This window comes from Littorina saxatilis, linkage group LG8 (assembly GCF_037325665.1).
Source record: "Littorina saxatilis isolate snail1 linkage group LG8, US_GU_Lsax_2.0, whole genome shotgun sequence".
Taxonomy (NCBI): Eukaryota; Metazoa; Mollusca; class Gastropoda; order Littorinimorpha; family Littorinidae; genus Littorina; species Littorina saxatilis.
The window spans coordinates 52033025-52048414 of NC_090252.1; the positions used below are offsets into that span (position 1 = coordinate 52033025).

Below are 15390 nucleotides of genomic sequence, written 5' to 3' on the forward strand. Positions count from 1 at the left end.
TACGCCTTTTTTAACAAAATATCCTTACATCTAGTACCAACAGTATATAATATACAAGTTGGTATTCCACTTCAATGGCTCTGCCGACGCTTGCTTTGCTTGATATAATAAACCGGAAACAGAGCGCCGTCGTCCCGAACTAGACGGGCGCTGTGGCGTGGTGGTAAGACGTCGGCCTCTTAATCGGAAGGTCGAGGGTTCGAATCCCGGTCGCTGCCGCCTGGTGGGTTAAGTGTGGAGATTTTTCCGATCTCCCAGGTCAACTTATGTGCAGACCTGCTAGTGGCTTATCCCCCTTCGTGTGTACACGCAAGCACAAGACCAAGTGCGCACGGAAAAGATCCTGTAATCCATGTCAGAGTTCGGTGGGTTATAGAAACACGAAAATACCCAGCATGCTTCCTCCGAAAGCGGCGTATGGCTGCCTTAATGGCGGGGTAAAAACGGCCATACACGTAAAATTCCACTCGTGCAAAAACACGAGTGTACGTGGGAGTTTCAGTCCACGAACGCAGAAGAAGAAGAAGAAGTCCCGAACTAAATCTTCCAAGTCTCAAAATATGTAGAACATTCTGAATAGGGAAATCCTTTCATGCAATGACGTCTGCGCCTTTCGGCATTTGGTCAATGCATTTCGGAGCCAGAGTACAACATAATGTCGGTCACTCTTGAATTAACGCTACTTGAGATTGCATTCCAAATGTATACAACTTGAACGGGAGCATAGGGTCAGTTATCAACTTAACTTACCTCGAACAGTGAGATCGACAGAACGTACAATACACAAATACGAACGGAGAAATTCGGAAACCGACGAGTCAACACACGCTCGAGAACTCACGTGTTATGCATGTTTGAAGTTCAACTTTCTTTTTTGTCCACCTGGAGAACTGTGTGCCGGGTAGGCTCAGTGGTAGAGCGCCGTAACGCTTCATAATTATGACGTTAGATGAAGTAGTTTGGGTAGTACATACTTTTTGCGCTCCAAAACTTCCGGACCTTCGGATCTACAGGACCTACACACCCGCGTCTCTTTCTGTCGTATAGCTTTCCCCGATTGAAAATGTGCTCCTGAAAGAAAAAAGTTTGATTTTACACATATTTAACTTTTCAGTGACAACAGGATGGCTCTGACGAAACACGCCTTAAATTTGCCCCTCAAGGAAGCGACTGCTGTTGGATATGTGGGATGCAATTTTGGGAACACAGCCTCCCAGCTTGAGCGGAATTTTAGTGGACAATCGCACGTTCTTTTTAGCGATTGCACATTCAAGGACGTTGATGGTAATATATATCTTCTTGTTTATTTATTATTTATCTAAGATTTCATTCTAAAACTTCAAATCGTGAGACGAAATCGACGACTGCAATTATGACGACAGTGACTGTACTACTTTATGGTTTCAGATATAAATGTTTCACTGACAAAACTTGCGTCTCATTTTAGACGATTTTTCGATTGTGAAAAGGTATTCAAGTAACCTATTGATGTCTTTGATTTATTGTGTGTCTAAGTTCCATTCAGATGCTCGAAGCCCGAATGCAGTGCACATGTAGCTTGGGCAAGGGACTTAATCAGGAAGCCCGCAGATAAGCCTAAAAGTAAGAAGTACGTCGAATTACCAGGATACAAGGAGAGTGCTCTTGTCCAGTGGCTCCAGAGCGACACAGGTAACATGTTTATAGTAAATAAATAGAACAGTAGAATTGTTACTGCTTCTTGCTCGGAAAGTAAATATTTAAACTCGTCTTATTTACAAAACAGAAGTAACTTAATAGTATTTCAAACAAGGGCACTCCCAGCATTGACTAACAACAACAACTCAAAATGTTTCTTACAAATGACGTTATTCCATGTAACAGAATTTGCAACTGATGCTTGCAAACGAAGGACTATTCATTACTTGCTACAAGTAGACAGTATGACTAAGTTTTCTCATTACCCCTGTTCTAAAGCCGTTTGATTTTTCCCAACAGTAAGATAGAAAATTAGAAAAAGATTAATCAAAATCTTGTTTTCGTTTGACGGACTACTGCTAAAAATGGAAGTTTCAGATTGTTTCTATCTGCTTAGAAATGCAACTAATTTGACACATTTTATATACATAAATACGCCGGTAGTGGGTCTAAATGCAATCATTTAAACGTTTACACCTTTTGTGGTTATTCATACAAATAAAAGATTGTTTTCGTGATGTGGTCATGTATTTATTCATGTATTTGCGTATAATGTACTTATTTATTTCTTAAATAAAAATATTTACAATAATAATAAGAAGTAGAGTGATTATCAAGTTATCCAATATTAATTATTCCAGAAAGTACCCTTGAAACCATGGTTGTGCGTGGTGCCAATGTGGAAGCAAAACCGCATTCAGTATGTTTTTCATCTTTTTGTTCCTACTTTTCCATACCCCTTTTTTCGTTGCCTTGATTGAATACTCCTCATTCTGATTAAAAAATCAATTTAGAAAGCCAGACATGTATCCCTTTTTCGTGTCTTTAACTTTTTTCATGAAAAGAATATACATGTACCTCGATTTGAATATAATTTTAATTACGATATTTATGTAACTAACTGAAAAGAGAGAGAGAGAGAGAGAGAGAGAGAGAGAGAGAGAGAGAGAGAGAGAGAGAGAGAGAGAGAGAGAGAGAAAGATGGACAAACGGAGAGAGAGAGAGAGAATGGGGGGGGGGGGGGAGTACTGCTGCTTAATCAGAGACATGTATTGCATTAGTACACTCTGGAACTCACTTCCCCTAGCGGTTCGCCAGTCTCCCTCACAACCGTAATTTAAGATTAAACTGAAGACTTACCTGTACAAATCTGCCTTTTACTGAAATGAGCAAAGTAATAAGGATATTGAAGCTGTGGTGTAATGCGTGCATGTGACTTGTGAGTGAATGTGCCGAATGATATATTTGCTTGTTGACTGGTTGTTTTTAAACCTTCTAGAGTATCATATGTATCTGGTTGTTGTTTGTAAAATGTTAACTATTAATGCTTGTATTGTATGATGGATTTATAACGCGCCATGAGACTGTTATCTGGCGGTGAACAGCGCTATAGAAGAATGTTTTATTATTATTATTATTATTATTAGTAGTAGTAGTAGTAGTAGTAGTAGTAGTAGTAGTAGTAGTAGTAGTAGTAGTAGTAGTTGTAGTAGTAGTAGTAGTGGTGGTAGTAGTAGAAGTAGTAGAGCAGTCAGTATTAATTTGCTATTGGTGACTGAGTAGGTGGAATTAAGGCATAGAGGAACTAAAAAGCTTAGTCTCTTTCGATGGTTCAATGATAAAAAATATGTGAATGCCATTTTTTTTTTACTTTAGCAAGCCAAAGGATCCTGTGGCTGGTTTAAGGGCACAACATGGGAATTCGCACACTGCATGTCATGCGGGCAGCAGGTTGGATGGTAAGTCGCAGAACGTGCAGGTATAGTCTGTCCGGACAGCTATCGGAGAACGTTTTTAATTATTTAACAAGAAATGCAAATGCTTACACACGACTCGCCCTCGTTTACCCCGCCCCTCCCCGGACCACCTTACCCCTTAGAAGTCTCCCTCGCTTTTAAGACATGTTCAAGACTCTGTTTTCTAAGATATTAACCTCTGTAAGTTTACCCCCAGATCAAGACATGATTTTCTCAGGGTTTCTCAAACTTGCACAACCCCGAACCTCCTTCCAACCACCATCACTAGCATGACATACTCACCATCCACCAAATTTTGAATACAGAAAAACAAAAGAATCATAATAATTACTTATTTTCTTGACCTAATTGAGTTTTGGATAGCCCAGACAAAATATGTATACTCAGACACTTGCGTGACCTCATTTCTGACACTATGACATCATAACATGATATCATCACCAATAGTCTAGCCAAGACTAACAAAAACCCAGACACTTAGCTGTGATAAAATCAAACAATGAAATCATAGCTTAAAGTGTGTCTAAACCCTGCAAGTACAGTTTTGAGTGTGTGTAGAGGGGTTCCAGTTACGACATTTTTCTGCACTTTAACCGCTCTGCGCTCAGCCGTTGGCCAACTGGCATGCGTGCTAAATTTGCTGATCCGGACTTTGCCGAGAAAACCCGAGAACTCCCGAAGCGCCAGCCAAGTGCCTGTGACGTAGCATTGGGAGCCCAGAGCATAATGGCTGACAGCCGTGCACACAACGTGTTGAACCACATTCGCGTTGTACCATATATATGTTTGAACCTCGGGCACGAGAAATGAAAGGAACATGGAGGAAAATCATCTTTCTGACAACAGCAGCATGATTAATCGCCTTGAGAACACAGACTGGTGAGTAACGAAGTCACGTTTTATTTTGGGTACACGCAACCGAGAAACGGAAATTCTGACAGGATGTGTCTAGCTTGGAGTCTAGATCTAGATCTGAACTGTGACATGAGTACATTTTGTGTGGGCGTCCGTGTTTATGCACTAGGCTATGCTAACTTGGTTTTTCCGTCTGTCCCCAGAACTAGTGTCTATTTGGGACATGACGTGGTTATATGCAAGAAATGCACTAGGCGCAAACTCACGAAGATCGACACGCACGAGCTTTTGACGAAGGCGAATCTGGCAGTCCCTAGTGTTTACATTTTGAGTTGGAGGTTTTTGAAGAGAACAGTGGCTAGTTAAATTTTTAGAACTAATCTTATTATTTCTTTCTAATGAAATCTAAGAATACTTCCAACATGTGTGCATTCGCAACACTCAGCGGAAGGATAGAAACGAGTGAAGTTTGTGTGTGATACTTTCAGGTGTGAATGTGGCAACTGTGTGGAGATGGAGAAAATGGAGGAATGCAACTGCTGCACAGTCTACTAAAATTATGGAGAAGCTGAACAGTCGCAGGTATGTATTACTTTTTACTTGGCATGTTATTGTTTTGAAAGATTTAAGGTTATCCTCATTATTTAGTTAAATTACATTTTTTTTAATGAAAAGAGCAAAGGAAAAGTGTGACTATTTTGCAACATAGATGCAGAGGTTATTCATTAATATAACTAGTCTGTACAGCCTTAACTTCATAATGATGGTTGGAAGTTTAGTTCTTACATTAATGTCATAGTTAACCATAAGTTATAACAATACTGTTATGTTTGCAGACCTCCCGAAAAAACTGGCATTTTACATGCATCACGCAGCTCCCATCATTTGAAAGCGTCTGCCTAAACACGGATGTGCTGGAGACGGCATATTACCAGTACCGGGAGGAGCATGGGTTTTTACATGCTACTCATAAGGAGTAAGTGACACATCTATCTTTCTTTACCAAGCATGTGCTTGTCACATGTGTTGGCAGATACTTCTAGGTCTGTTCCACATGACATGCAAATGTAACCCCGTACACCCATTCATTCACACACATGAAGAAGAAGGTGACGGAAGATTTTGTTTTAATTTGCAGGTTTAAAGCAATTCTTGTTTTTCATGTCTTAAAACTTTTTTTTCTCACAAGTTGAAAGTTGGTCCATTAAAAAACAAGAGGCGAAGCCTTCAAGGCTCACGTAAGAAATCGACAAACAGTAACACAAACTCAATCACTCCGTCACACATACACAGTGCAAGAGTGGGAGACGCTAGATCTACAAAATGAACACACACACACACACACACCGCGCGAGAGAGAAAGACTACAGGGAGGCATGACGTCATGATGCATTAATTGACGTCAAACACTTTTGACCGAGACCTAATCTTCTTATGCGAGCTTCCATAGACTCGGAAATGTTAAAGTTTCTACCACAGACATACACACGCACGCACGCACATACGCACATACGCACGCACGCACAGACAGACAAAGTTACGATCGCATGGGCTACACTTCGTGAGCCAAAAACCACCATTAAATTAAAAAATAAAACATACAAGTGCACACATAGTATTTCCTCTTATTGTCGATCACGCGTCTATATTTTGATGTGTGTGACATTTTTTTGTTTGCTTAACGCCCAGCCGACCACGAAGGGTCATATCAGGGCGGTGCTGCTTTGACATATAACGTGCGCCACACACAAGACACAGGCTTCATGTCTCACCCAGTCACATTATTCTGATACCGGACCAACCAGTCCTAGCACTAACCCCATAATGCCAGACGCCAGGCGGAGCAGCCACTAGATTGCCAATTTTAAAGTTCGAACCCACGACCTCCCGATCACGGTACGGACGCCTTACCACAAGGCCAACCGTGCCGGTGTGTGTGTGTGACATGGTATGATGCATATATATATATAATATATTATATACACACACCAGTAAATATTATTTTGTTTTATCCTCGGATCTCTTCACACTGAAGTCCAGAAGTGACTAATAGATTCATAGTTTATACACTTTGTGTGAAACAAGATCAACATAATGCTGAAAAGAAACACATTTTGGAAAGTACATTTTAAACATAAATAACTAGGTAAAATGAAAGATTTACAGGGATCTTGTCATACTGTTACGCTTACAGAAAGACATCACACACACACACACACACACACACACACACACACACACACACACACACACACACAGCCAGCCAGCCATGAAACAAGCCATTCTATCAATCCCACTGTATTCACGGAAAATAAGACTTGTTCTTCCCTCCACTTTCCACACCTTTTGTAGGAACACCCTGCCGGACTATGCAACACTCATGTCACAGATTTTGTGATTATGTTCCAGGAAGTACCGCTACATAGGATTCAGCCAGCTTGTGAGGTGGTGCGCCATGGTGTGCTAGGGAGGAAAATCAGCCAGGATACCTTTACCTTCACGGAGAGTACGGGCCATCAGATATGCATTTCCTTCTGATGTACTACAGAGGTTTTGAGTGATCTGAGCTTGAATGAAAATGGTAACATGAAAATGTATTTATATTCTAATGCATCACTTATGAAATAAAAGAGTAAACACTGTAATCCCTTGCAAGTGCATTTTGTTCAGTATTGTTGTTGGTGTCAACATCAGTGGGAAAAAGTGGGATCAGTTAGGGTATCTTGTACTGTAAGGTGCTGCAGCTTCTTATCGGGATGGGTGGTGATATGCAGCGGCAAAAAAGTCAGGTTTGTCACAAAATTCCTCTGGGAAGGAAGCTTCTATCTAAGGCACCTGGATCCTCTGTCAGCTTCTCAAACAGACGTTGAAGCAATCTTGACACGTAACCTGTAAATGTAACAGTGGATAGCTCAGGATGAGATAGTCGTGAAAAGGCATTATCAGCACTGAACCAAGTACAGCTTTTATGCTTGCAAAAATGCATTTAAGGGCAGGTGGGCCAGTGCAAAATTGAACAAATTGCTCAAAAAACTGTTTTGGGTATTTTAGCAGATTATGTTTCCATAACATACCAATTCCATTTCACACGGCAGAAATTAATATGTAAAGCGCGGAGAGCACAGTTAATTGTGGTTCGCGCTATATAAGCTCACCATAATAATAATAATCATCCATGTGTGTCGGTGTTTTTGTCAAAAGTGTCCTATTTATCTGTCAATAAAGACAAAATGTGAACATGTGTGGCATTGATTGTCTTCTAAAGCTGACGGCAATTTACCTATTTGGAATCATGTTACTATTCCTGTTAGTGTACATATGCGTGCGCGAGTGTAGTATGCTTCGTATGGTATTTTTATCTGTTGTCTTATTATTTGTTTTGTCTTTTAATGTGCACCACACTGAAATTTCTCTGTATGAGATAATAAAGTATTCGTATTCGTATTCGTATTCGTATATTCCCCCGCCAAAAAATGTCTCATTTCAAAGGGAAGTTACGGCTTTGTCCTCAGCAAAACAGTGCATTCACGACATACGAAACTGTGTGAAGGAAATCACGGAATATACTAACCAGCAATGTTGACAGTGATATCCTCCATGCTTTTTAGAAGCGCTAACCAGGGAAACTAGTGTGACACAGCAAAGTGACTAGCACGTGCTGTGAAGTCAGCTCACTCACTGACAGAGTTGACTTTGTGAATCGTAACGCAGATAGCTTTACACTTGACCACTGTCCAGCGACAGAGAGGGGTCTGTCACAGGAATCGACCGGGAGGAAGGAAGCCCGCGTAAAGCACTTTTAAGGTAAATGGAATAAACATTTGAGTATCGTTAATGTTTATCGCATAAGTTGAATCGACTAACACTGTAACTTTAAACATAGCAGACAGATATCTAAGACAAGATGTCCGCTATTTGTGTAGTGCAGTGCGTCGTATAACCGGTCAGACAGGAAGGTAGCGACCAGATGACGGGAACTAGGGATCTGATTAGTCGCCGGTAGCGGCCAGATGACGGGAACTATGGATCTGAGAAGTCGCCGTATAGAATTACCTATTGACTTGCCAAGCGGAGATTCGACGGGATTTCTAGACGCTTGAGCGCGGTTATGTTGTGCCCGTATATATGGTTGGACCCTAGAGGTCACTGGGCGATATTACTGCGTAGACCGAGGTCGCCAGTAAGAGGATTTAGTATTAAATACATTTCCTAGTGTACGGCTATAAAAGCTGTGGGATTCTGTGTAGGACCAGAATTAAACTATGTCCACAAGAACTTGATAATTTAAGATAAGGAATATTGAGTAGCCAGAGCAGACGGTGATTTTTTTTGGACTATACAAGAGCCGTGAGTCGTTACACTTAAACTAGATACCGTGCGCCTATGTGGTCACGGACCGGTTGTATTTCTTTACCTGTTTGAAGAGTAAAGAGTTTTGCTAGCACAATTGTACGAGATTGTCATCTCTAGGTGTTTTATTGCTACACAACTGTGAGTACCGGATTTTTGAGTATATAACCTTTATGTTCATGATTGTTTGTATTTGTGTGTATGCTGTCGTAACTGCTTAATACAATGGAGGGAACTTACAGTTGGAGTTTTGTTTGTTTCCGTATGACAGCGTATTAGCGCATCTGCATTCATTCACAAACTGCGCAGCAGCTCTTGACCTATAACATGACATCAGTGTTTTGATGAATGTTCCATTCACTCAGCCACTTGTCCGTTGCAAAGGCAGCAATTGTCATCGAACGGAAATGTCCTTATTTGGAAGGTACTCGACATCCATTGGTTCGTTTCATAAACCGAAATCGGGAACCAGTTTACTTTGTGAGTGCGCATCCTCAGCCTACGAATTTTGCATCCCGAAACTACCGAAGAGACTCTCGGCCATGACGGGAACACCCGAAGTTCACTCGGTTTTACAACATCCGGGTTACACATCAAACGATCGCTGACAACCGAAAGCGAATTTTTCCTTGAGAAACAACCTTTGATACGATAACAATGGCTCGAAATAAGAAAGAGGACAATGTCTTTATTAGTTCGGTTAGCAACAACAAGTAGTTCCGCTGGTACTAGGCCAAAGTTTGGATTCTGCCGGTGTTTCCGATACAGAGGAAAGCTTTGATCTCCACGCAGATTCACAGGTCGCCATTTCCGAACACGCCATGGCGCAGAATTTTTACGTCTTGGCACTGGCTTGCTTTGCGCTGAATTTGAGTCAGTTTCTGTGCAGTATCTCCTCGACAAGCAAGTCGAGCATTTCCTACGCAAAAAAACTAAAACAGGAGAAAGTATCCAACATCAGTCAGATTATCGGTAATGTTTGCTGGGCCTGCCATTTCACGAACGAAACTGGATCAGCAACTGTTTGTATCAATCTGCACTTTCGTAAATTCCGTCACTGTCACTTGACGAACGGTCATTTTATTCACCGCGATACACAGTTCATTTCGAAGATCTTCCTCAGTAAATCGTTCAGATTCCACGTACGATTTGTTGTCAAGAAACAACTCAAACGAAAGTTGCAAACTCATCCTCCTCCATCTTGCTTGTCGAAGCACCAAAGTACTGTATCGATGTAAAAACAAAAGCAGAAAACTTCGAGGAAACCAACAAATTCAGCGCATAAGACACGACGAGATAACGGAAGAAAATGAGCCTCGTTCTGGCTCAAGTACCGTTAAAAATACCGTTATTCTCGCATGCAAATACAAACGAGAATCGGGTCATTGAAACACGTTTAGCGCTGGGGCAGTATCCCCATGCTGGTTGACAGAGGGAAAGAAGGGATGGACGCATAAATTCGCCGCTGACGTGCTAAAGGCTAAGTAGTTTGCAATTCAAATAAACTAAGCTGTTCATTAACAACACAGTTTTGTCCTTGTATGTCTGTTTCAATAGTTTCTGTGGTGTTCAATCTTCAATGGCGTTTTTCTCAGTTCAGCCATTTTGCCTACGGTTACGTCTTGGGTGTTGCGATTTCTCTGGCTGTAATTTAGCTAGAGCAATATTTTATTTTGTAGTTTGTGCAGAATATAACATTCTGGGGGATTACGAAAGGATTTTGCTGAAATTTTATTATAGTCATATCCAGATTATTTAAAAAAATAATTTCGCAAGCGTTACCCTAAAGTTTGACAATTGTAACAAAGAAGTGTTCCTAACTCCAAATATAAATATAATAAACAAGATCTGCTTCGTAATCCCCTAGAGCATACCCAGAAGGATAAAATAAAACAATAATTAGAAGTGTGACAATCACATCTGCTGAAATATCGTGTTCCTCCTGTACTCCACTTTTGTCTGTATTTTGACTGTTTTTGTCGCGTAAAACAAAAACCAGCAACCGAAAATACAAAAAGTGACTATTCTTTGTCATCATTTGTTCATTTCTTTCATAAAATAACATTGACACAATAAAACATTCAAAATAAAATAAAAAGGTAGTGCACTGGCCCACCTTCCCTTAAGAAGAATGATGCAGCTCTAGCGAATACCCAACTGGAAAAAAAATCTGTTAAGCCTGTAAATGTAATATTTCTCTCTCTGTCTTTTTCCCTCTTCAGTTGTGTGTGCATTGTGTGTGTGTGTTTGGGTAAACTGCCAGAATTCTGGAAAAAAATAAGAGTATAAGAAAAGAAGAGGATTTTCATTTGTGTGTGTGTGCTATAAACCAGCAGTCAGTAGTTACCCTGCATGTAACTTACCATATAAGCTGGTGGCCCTTTATCCTTCCTCACACTGTACTCTCCTTTTTTTGCTTTTGGGAATGTGACGGACAACGTCGGATTTCCTTCCTCATCAAGCTCATCACCCCTGTCCCCATATTCATTGTAATGCAGTGGCAAGGAACTATGGCAATCCGAATGGTGCAAAAGTCCCTTTTAGCTCTTGATGTCTAAATAACACATTATTTAGCTAAATAACGCGTTATTTAGCTAAACAATGCTTTATTTAGCTATATCATGCATTATTTAGCTAAATAATGCATTGTTTAAATTAAACAATGCATTATTTACAGATACAGAAAAAAGAGAGCCCAGAGCACTAAATAATGCATTGTTTAGCATAAATAAGAGATTGTGTTTGTAAATAACTCATTATTTATAAATAATTACGCATTTTCTCTAAACAATATATTATATGTAAATAAAGTGTTATTTAAATAAATAAAATATTATTTAGATAAATAAAATATTATTTATCTAAATGAAATATTATTTAGATAAATAAAATATTATCTGTAAATAAAATATTATTTATCTAAATAAAATATTATTTATCTAAATAAAATATTATTTCGATAAATAATTTATTATTACGATAAATAATTTATTATTTAGATAAATAATTTATTATTTAGATAAATAATTTATTATTTACTGTTTTTGCCTTGAAATAGTATTATTACACTAAATAATGCTTTATATAGCTATATAATAGGTTTCCGCTATATAATTCATGATTTGGTAAATAATACATTATATACCGTAAATAAAATATTATATACCGTAAACAATTCATTGTTTAGCGCATCGCGAAGCCGTTTTTTCTCTTGTTGTTTTTTTCCACGTGTTTCCGTGGATCCACGAGAGCTCTGTTGATTCTTAAACTGACCAATCAGACAACTAGCATCTGTACACTAATTAAAGTCCCATTGTTGAGTGTGACGAAAACTCGTGGTGACGATTTTAAAACATGTTGGGTCACGCATGGTCCAATCTTACATGGTCCAATCTTACATGGTCCAACCTTACATGGTCCAACCTTACATGGTCCAATCTTACATGGTCCCATCTTACATGGTCCAACCTTACATGGTTCAACCTTACATGGTCCAATCTTACATGGTCCAATCTTGCATGGTCCAATCTTACATGGTCCAACCTTGCATGGTCCAACCTTGCATGGTCCAATCTTGCATGGTCCAATCTTACATGGTCCAACCTTACATGGTCCAATCTTACATGGTCCAACCTTACATGGTCCAACCTTACATGGTCCAATCTTACATGGTCCAATCTTACATGGTCCAATCTTACATGGTCCAACCTTACATGGTCCAACCTTACATGGTCCAATCTTACATGGTCCAATCTTACATGGTCCAATCTTACATGGTCCAACCTTACATGGTCCAACCTTACATGGTCCAATCTTACATGGTCCAACCTTACATGGTCCAATCTTGCATGGTCCAATCTTGCATGGTCCAACCTTACATGGTCCAACCTTACATGGTCCAACCTTACATGGTCCAATCTTACATGGTCCAATCTTACATGGTCCAACCTTACATGGTTCAACCTTACATGGTCCAACCTTACATGGTCCAATCTTACATGGTCCAATCTTACATGGTCCAACCTTGCATGGTCCAACCCTGCATGGTCCAATCTTACATGGTCCAATCTTACATGGTCCAACCTTACATGGTCCAACCTTACATGGTCCAATCTTACATGGTCCAACCTTACATGGTCCAACCTTGCATGGTCCAATCTTACATGGTCCAATAATATATATGGACCATGTAAGATTGGACCATGTAAGGTTGGACCATGTAAGATTGGACCATGTAAGGTTGGACCATGCACGATTGGACCATGTAAGGTTGGACCATGTAAGATTGGACCATGCAAGGTTGGACCATGTAAGGTTGGACCATGTAAGATTGGACCATGCAGGGTTGGACCATGCAAGGTTGGACCATGTAAGATTGGACCATGCAAGATTGGACCATGTAAGATTGGACCATGTAAGGTTGAACCATGTAAGGTTGGACCATGTAAGATTGGACCATGTAAGATTGGACCATGTAAGGTTGGACCATGTAAGGTTGGACAATGTAAGATTGGACCATGTAAGGTTGGACCATGTAAGGTTGGACCATGTAAGGTTGGACCATGCAAGGTTGGACCATGTAAGATTGGACCATGTAAGGTTGGACCATGTAAGGTTGGACCATGCAAGGTTGGACCATGTAAGATTGGACCATGCAAGATTGGACCATGTAAGATTGGACCATGTAAGGTTGGACCATGTAAGGTTGGACCATGTAAGATTGGACCATGTAAGGTTGGACCATGTAAGGTTGGACCATGTAAGGTTGGACCATGTAAGGTTGGACCATGTAAGATTGGACCATGTAAGATTGGACCATGCAAGGTTGGACCATGTAAGGTTGGACCATGTAAGATTGGACCATGTAAGGTTGGACCATGTAAGGTTGGACCATGTAAGATTGGACCATGTAAGATTGGACCATGCAAGGTTGGACCATGCAAGGTTGGACCATGTAAGATTGGACCATGCAAGATTGGACCATGTAAGATTGGACCATGTAAGGTTGGACCATGTAAGGTTGGACCATGTAAGGTTGGACCATGTAAGATTGGACCATGCAAGGTTGGACCATGTAAGATTGGACCATGCAAGATTGGACCATGTAAGGTTGGACCATGTAAGGTTGGACCATGTAAGGTTGGACCATGTAAGATTGGACCATGCAAGGTTGGACCATGCAAGGTTGGACCATGTAAGATTGGACCATGCAAGATTGGACCATGTAAGATTGGACCATGTAAGGTTGAACCATGTAAGGTTGGACCATGTAAGATTGGACCATGTAAGATTGGACCATGTAAGGTTGGACCATGTAAGGTTGGACCATGTAAGGTTGGACCATGCAAGATTGGACCATGCAAGATTGGACCATGTAAGGTTGGACCATGTAAGATTGGACCATGTAAGGTTGGACCATGTAAGGTTGGACCATGTAAGATTGGACCATGTAAGATTGGACCATGTAAGATTGGACCATGTAAGGTTGGACCATGTAAGGTTGGACCATGTAAGATTGGACCATGTAAGATTGGACCATGTAAGATTGGACCATGTAAGGTTGGACCATGTAAGGTTGGACCATGTAAGATTGGACCATGTAAGGTTGGACCATGTAAGATTGGACCATGCAAGATTGGACCATGCAAGGTTGGACCATGCAAGGTTGGACCATGTAAGATTGGACCATGCAAGATTGGACCATGTAAGATTGGACCATGTAAGGTTGAACCATGTAAGGTTGGACCATGTAAGATGGGACCATGTAAGATTGGACCATGTAAGATTGGACCATGTAAGGTTGGACCATGTAAGGTTGGACCATGTAAGATTGGACCATGTAAGATTGGACCATGCGTGACCCAACATGTTTTAAAATCGTCACCACGAGTTTTCGTCACACTCAACCATGGGACTTTAATTAGTGTACAGATGCTAGTTGTCTGATTGGTCAGTTTGAGAATCAACAGAGCTCTCGTGGATCCACGGAAACACGTGGAAAAAAACAACAAGAGAAAAAACGGCTTCGCGATGCGCTAAACAATGAATTGTTTACGGTATATAATATTTTATTTACGGTATATAATGTATTATTTACCAAATCATGAATTATATAGCGGAAACCTATTATATAGCTATATAAAGCATTATTTAGTGTAATAATACTATTTCAAGGCAAAAACAGTAAATAATAAATTATTTATCTAAATAATAAATTATTTATCTAAATAATAAATTATTTATCTAAATAATAAATTATTTATCGAAATAATATTTTATTTAGATAAATAATATTTTATTTAGATAAATAATATTTTATTTACATATAATATTTTATTTATCTAAATAATATTTTATTTAGATAAATAATATTTTATTTATCTAAATAATATTTTATTTATTTAAATAACACTTTATTTACATATAATATATTGTTTAGAGAAAACGCGTAATTATTTATAAATAATGAGTTATTTACAAACACAATCTCTTATTTATGCTAAACAATGCATTATTTAGTGCTCTGGGCTCTCTTTTTTCTGTATCTGTAAATAATGCATTGTTTAATTTAAACAATGCATTATTTAGCTAAATAATGCATGATATAGCTAAATAAAGCATTGTTTAGCTAAATAACGCGTTATTTAGCTAAATAATGTGTTATTTAGACATCAAGAGCTAAAAGGGACTTTTGCACCATTCGGATTGCCATAAGGAACAGCCTGAAAACAGGATACAAATTTAAATGCAC

The 15390-nt window shown here is 39.5% G+C and overlaps 2 protein-coding genes and 1 long non-coding RNA gene across 6 annotated transcripts in view; all 3 read left to right on the forward strand.

Annotated features, from left to right (window-relative positions):
* LOC138973807 (cystathionine beta-synthase-like) overlaps window positions 1–15390 on the forward strand; it is a 253496-nt gene that overhangs the window by 156505 nt on the left and 81601 nt on the right. The gene's annotated exons all lie outside the window — the stretch shown is intronic.
* Window positions 1–15390, forward strand: part of LOC138973804 (uncharacterized) — a 66616-nt gene that overhangs the window by 30711 nt on the left and 20515 nt on the right. Inside the window, exons 2-5 of the mRNA XM_070346513.1 lie at window positions 1115–1284; window positions 1516–1671; window positions 2319–2377; window positions 3334–3416. Coding sequence (XP_070202614.1) covers window positions 1125–1284; window positions 1516–1671; window positions 2319–2377; window positions 3334–3416 — 458 coding nt within the window. The 5' untranslated portion in view covers window positions 1115–1124. The remainder of the gene's footprint in view (window positions 1–1114; window positions 1285–1515; window positions 1672–2318; window positions 2378–3333; window positions 3417–15390) is intronic.
* On the forward strand, window positions 3426–10118 carry LOC138973805 (uncharacterized). Its single transcript, XR_011458164.1, has 3 exons — window positions 3426–4871; window positions 5126–5265; window positions 6699–10118. It is a non-coding gene; the product is annotated as an uncharacterized lncRNA (long non-coding RNA).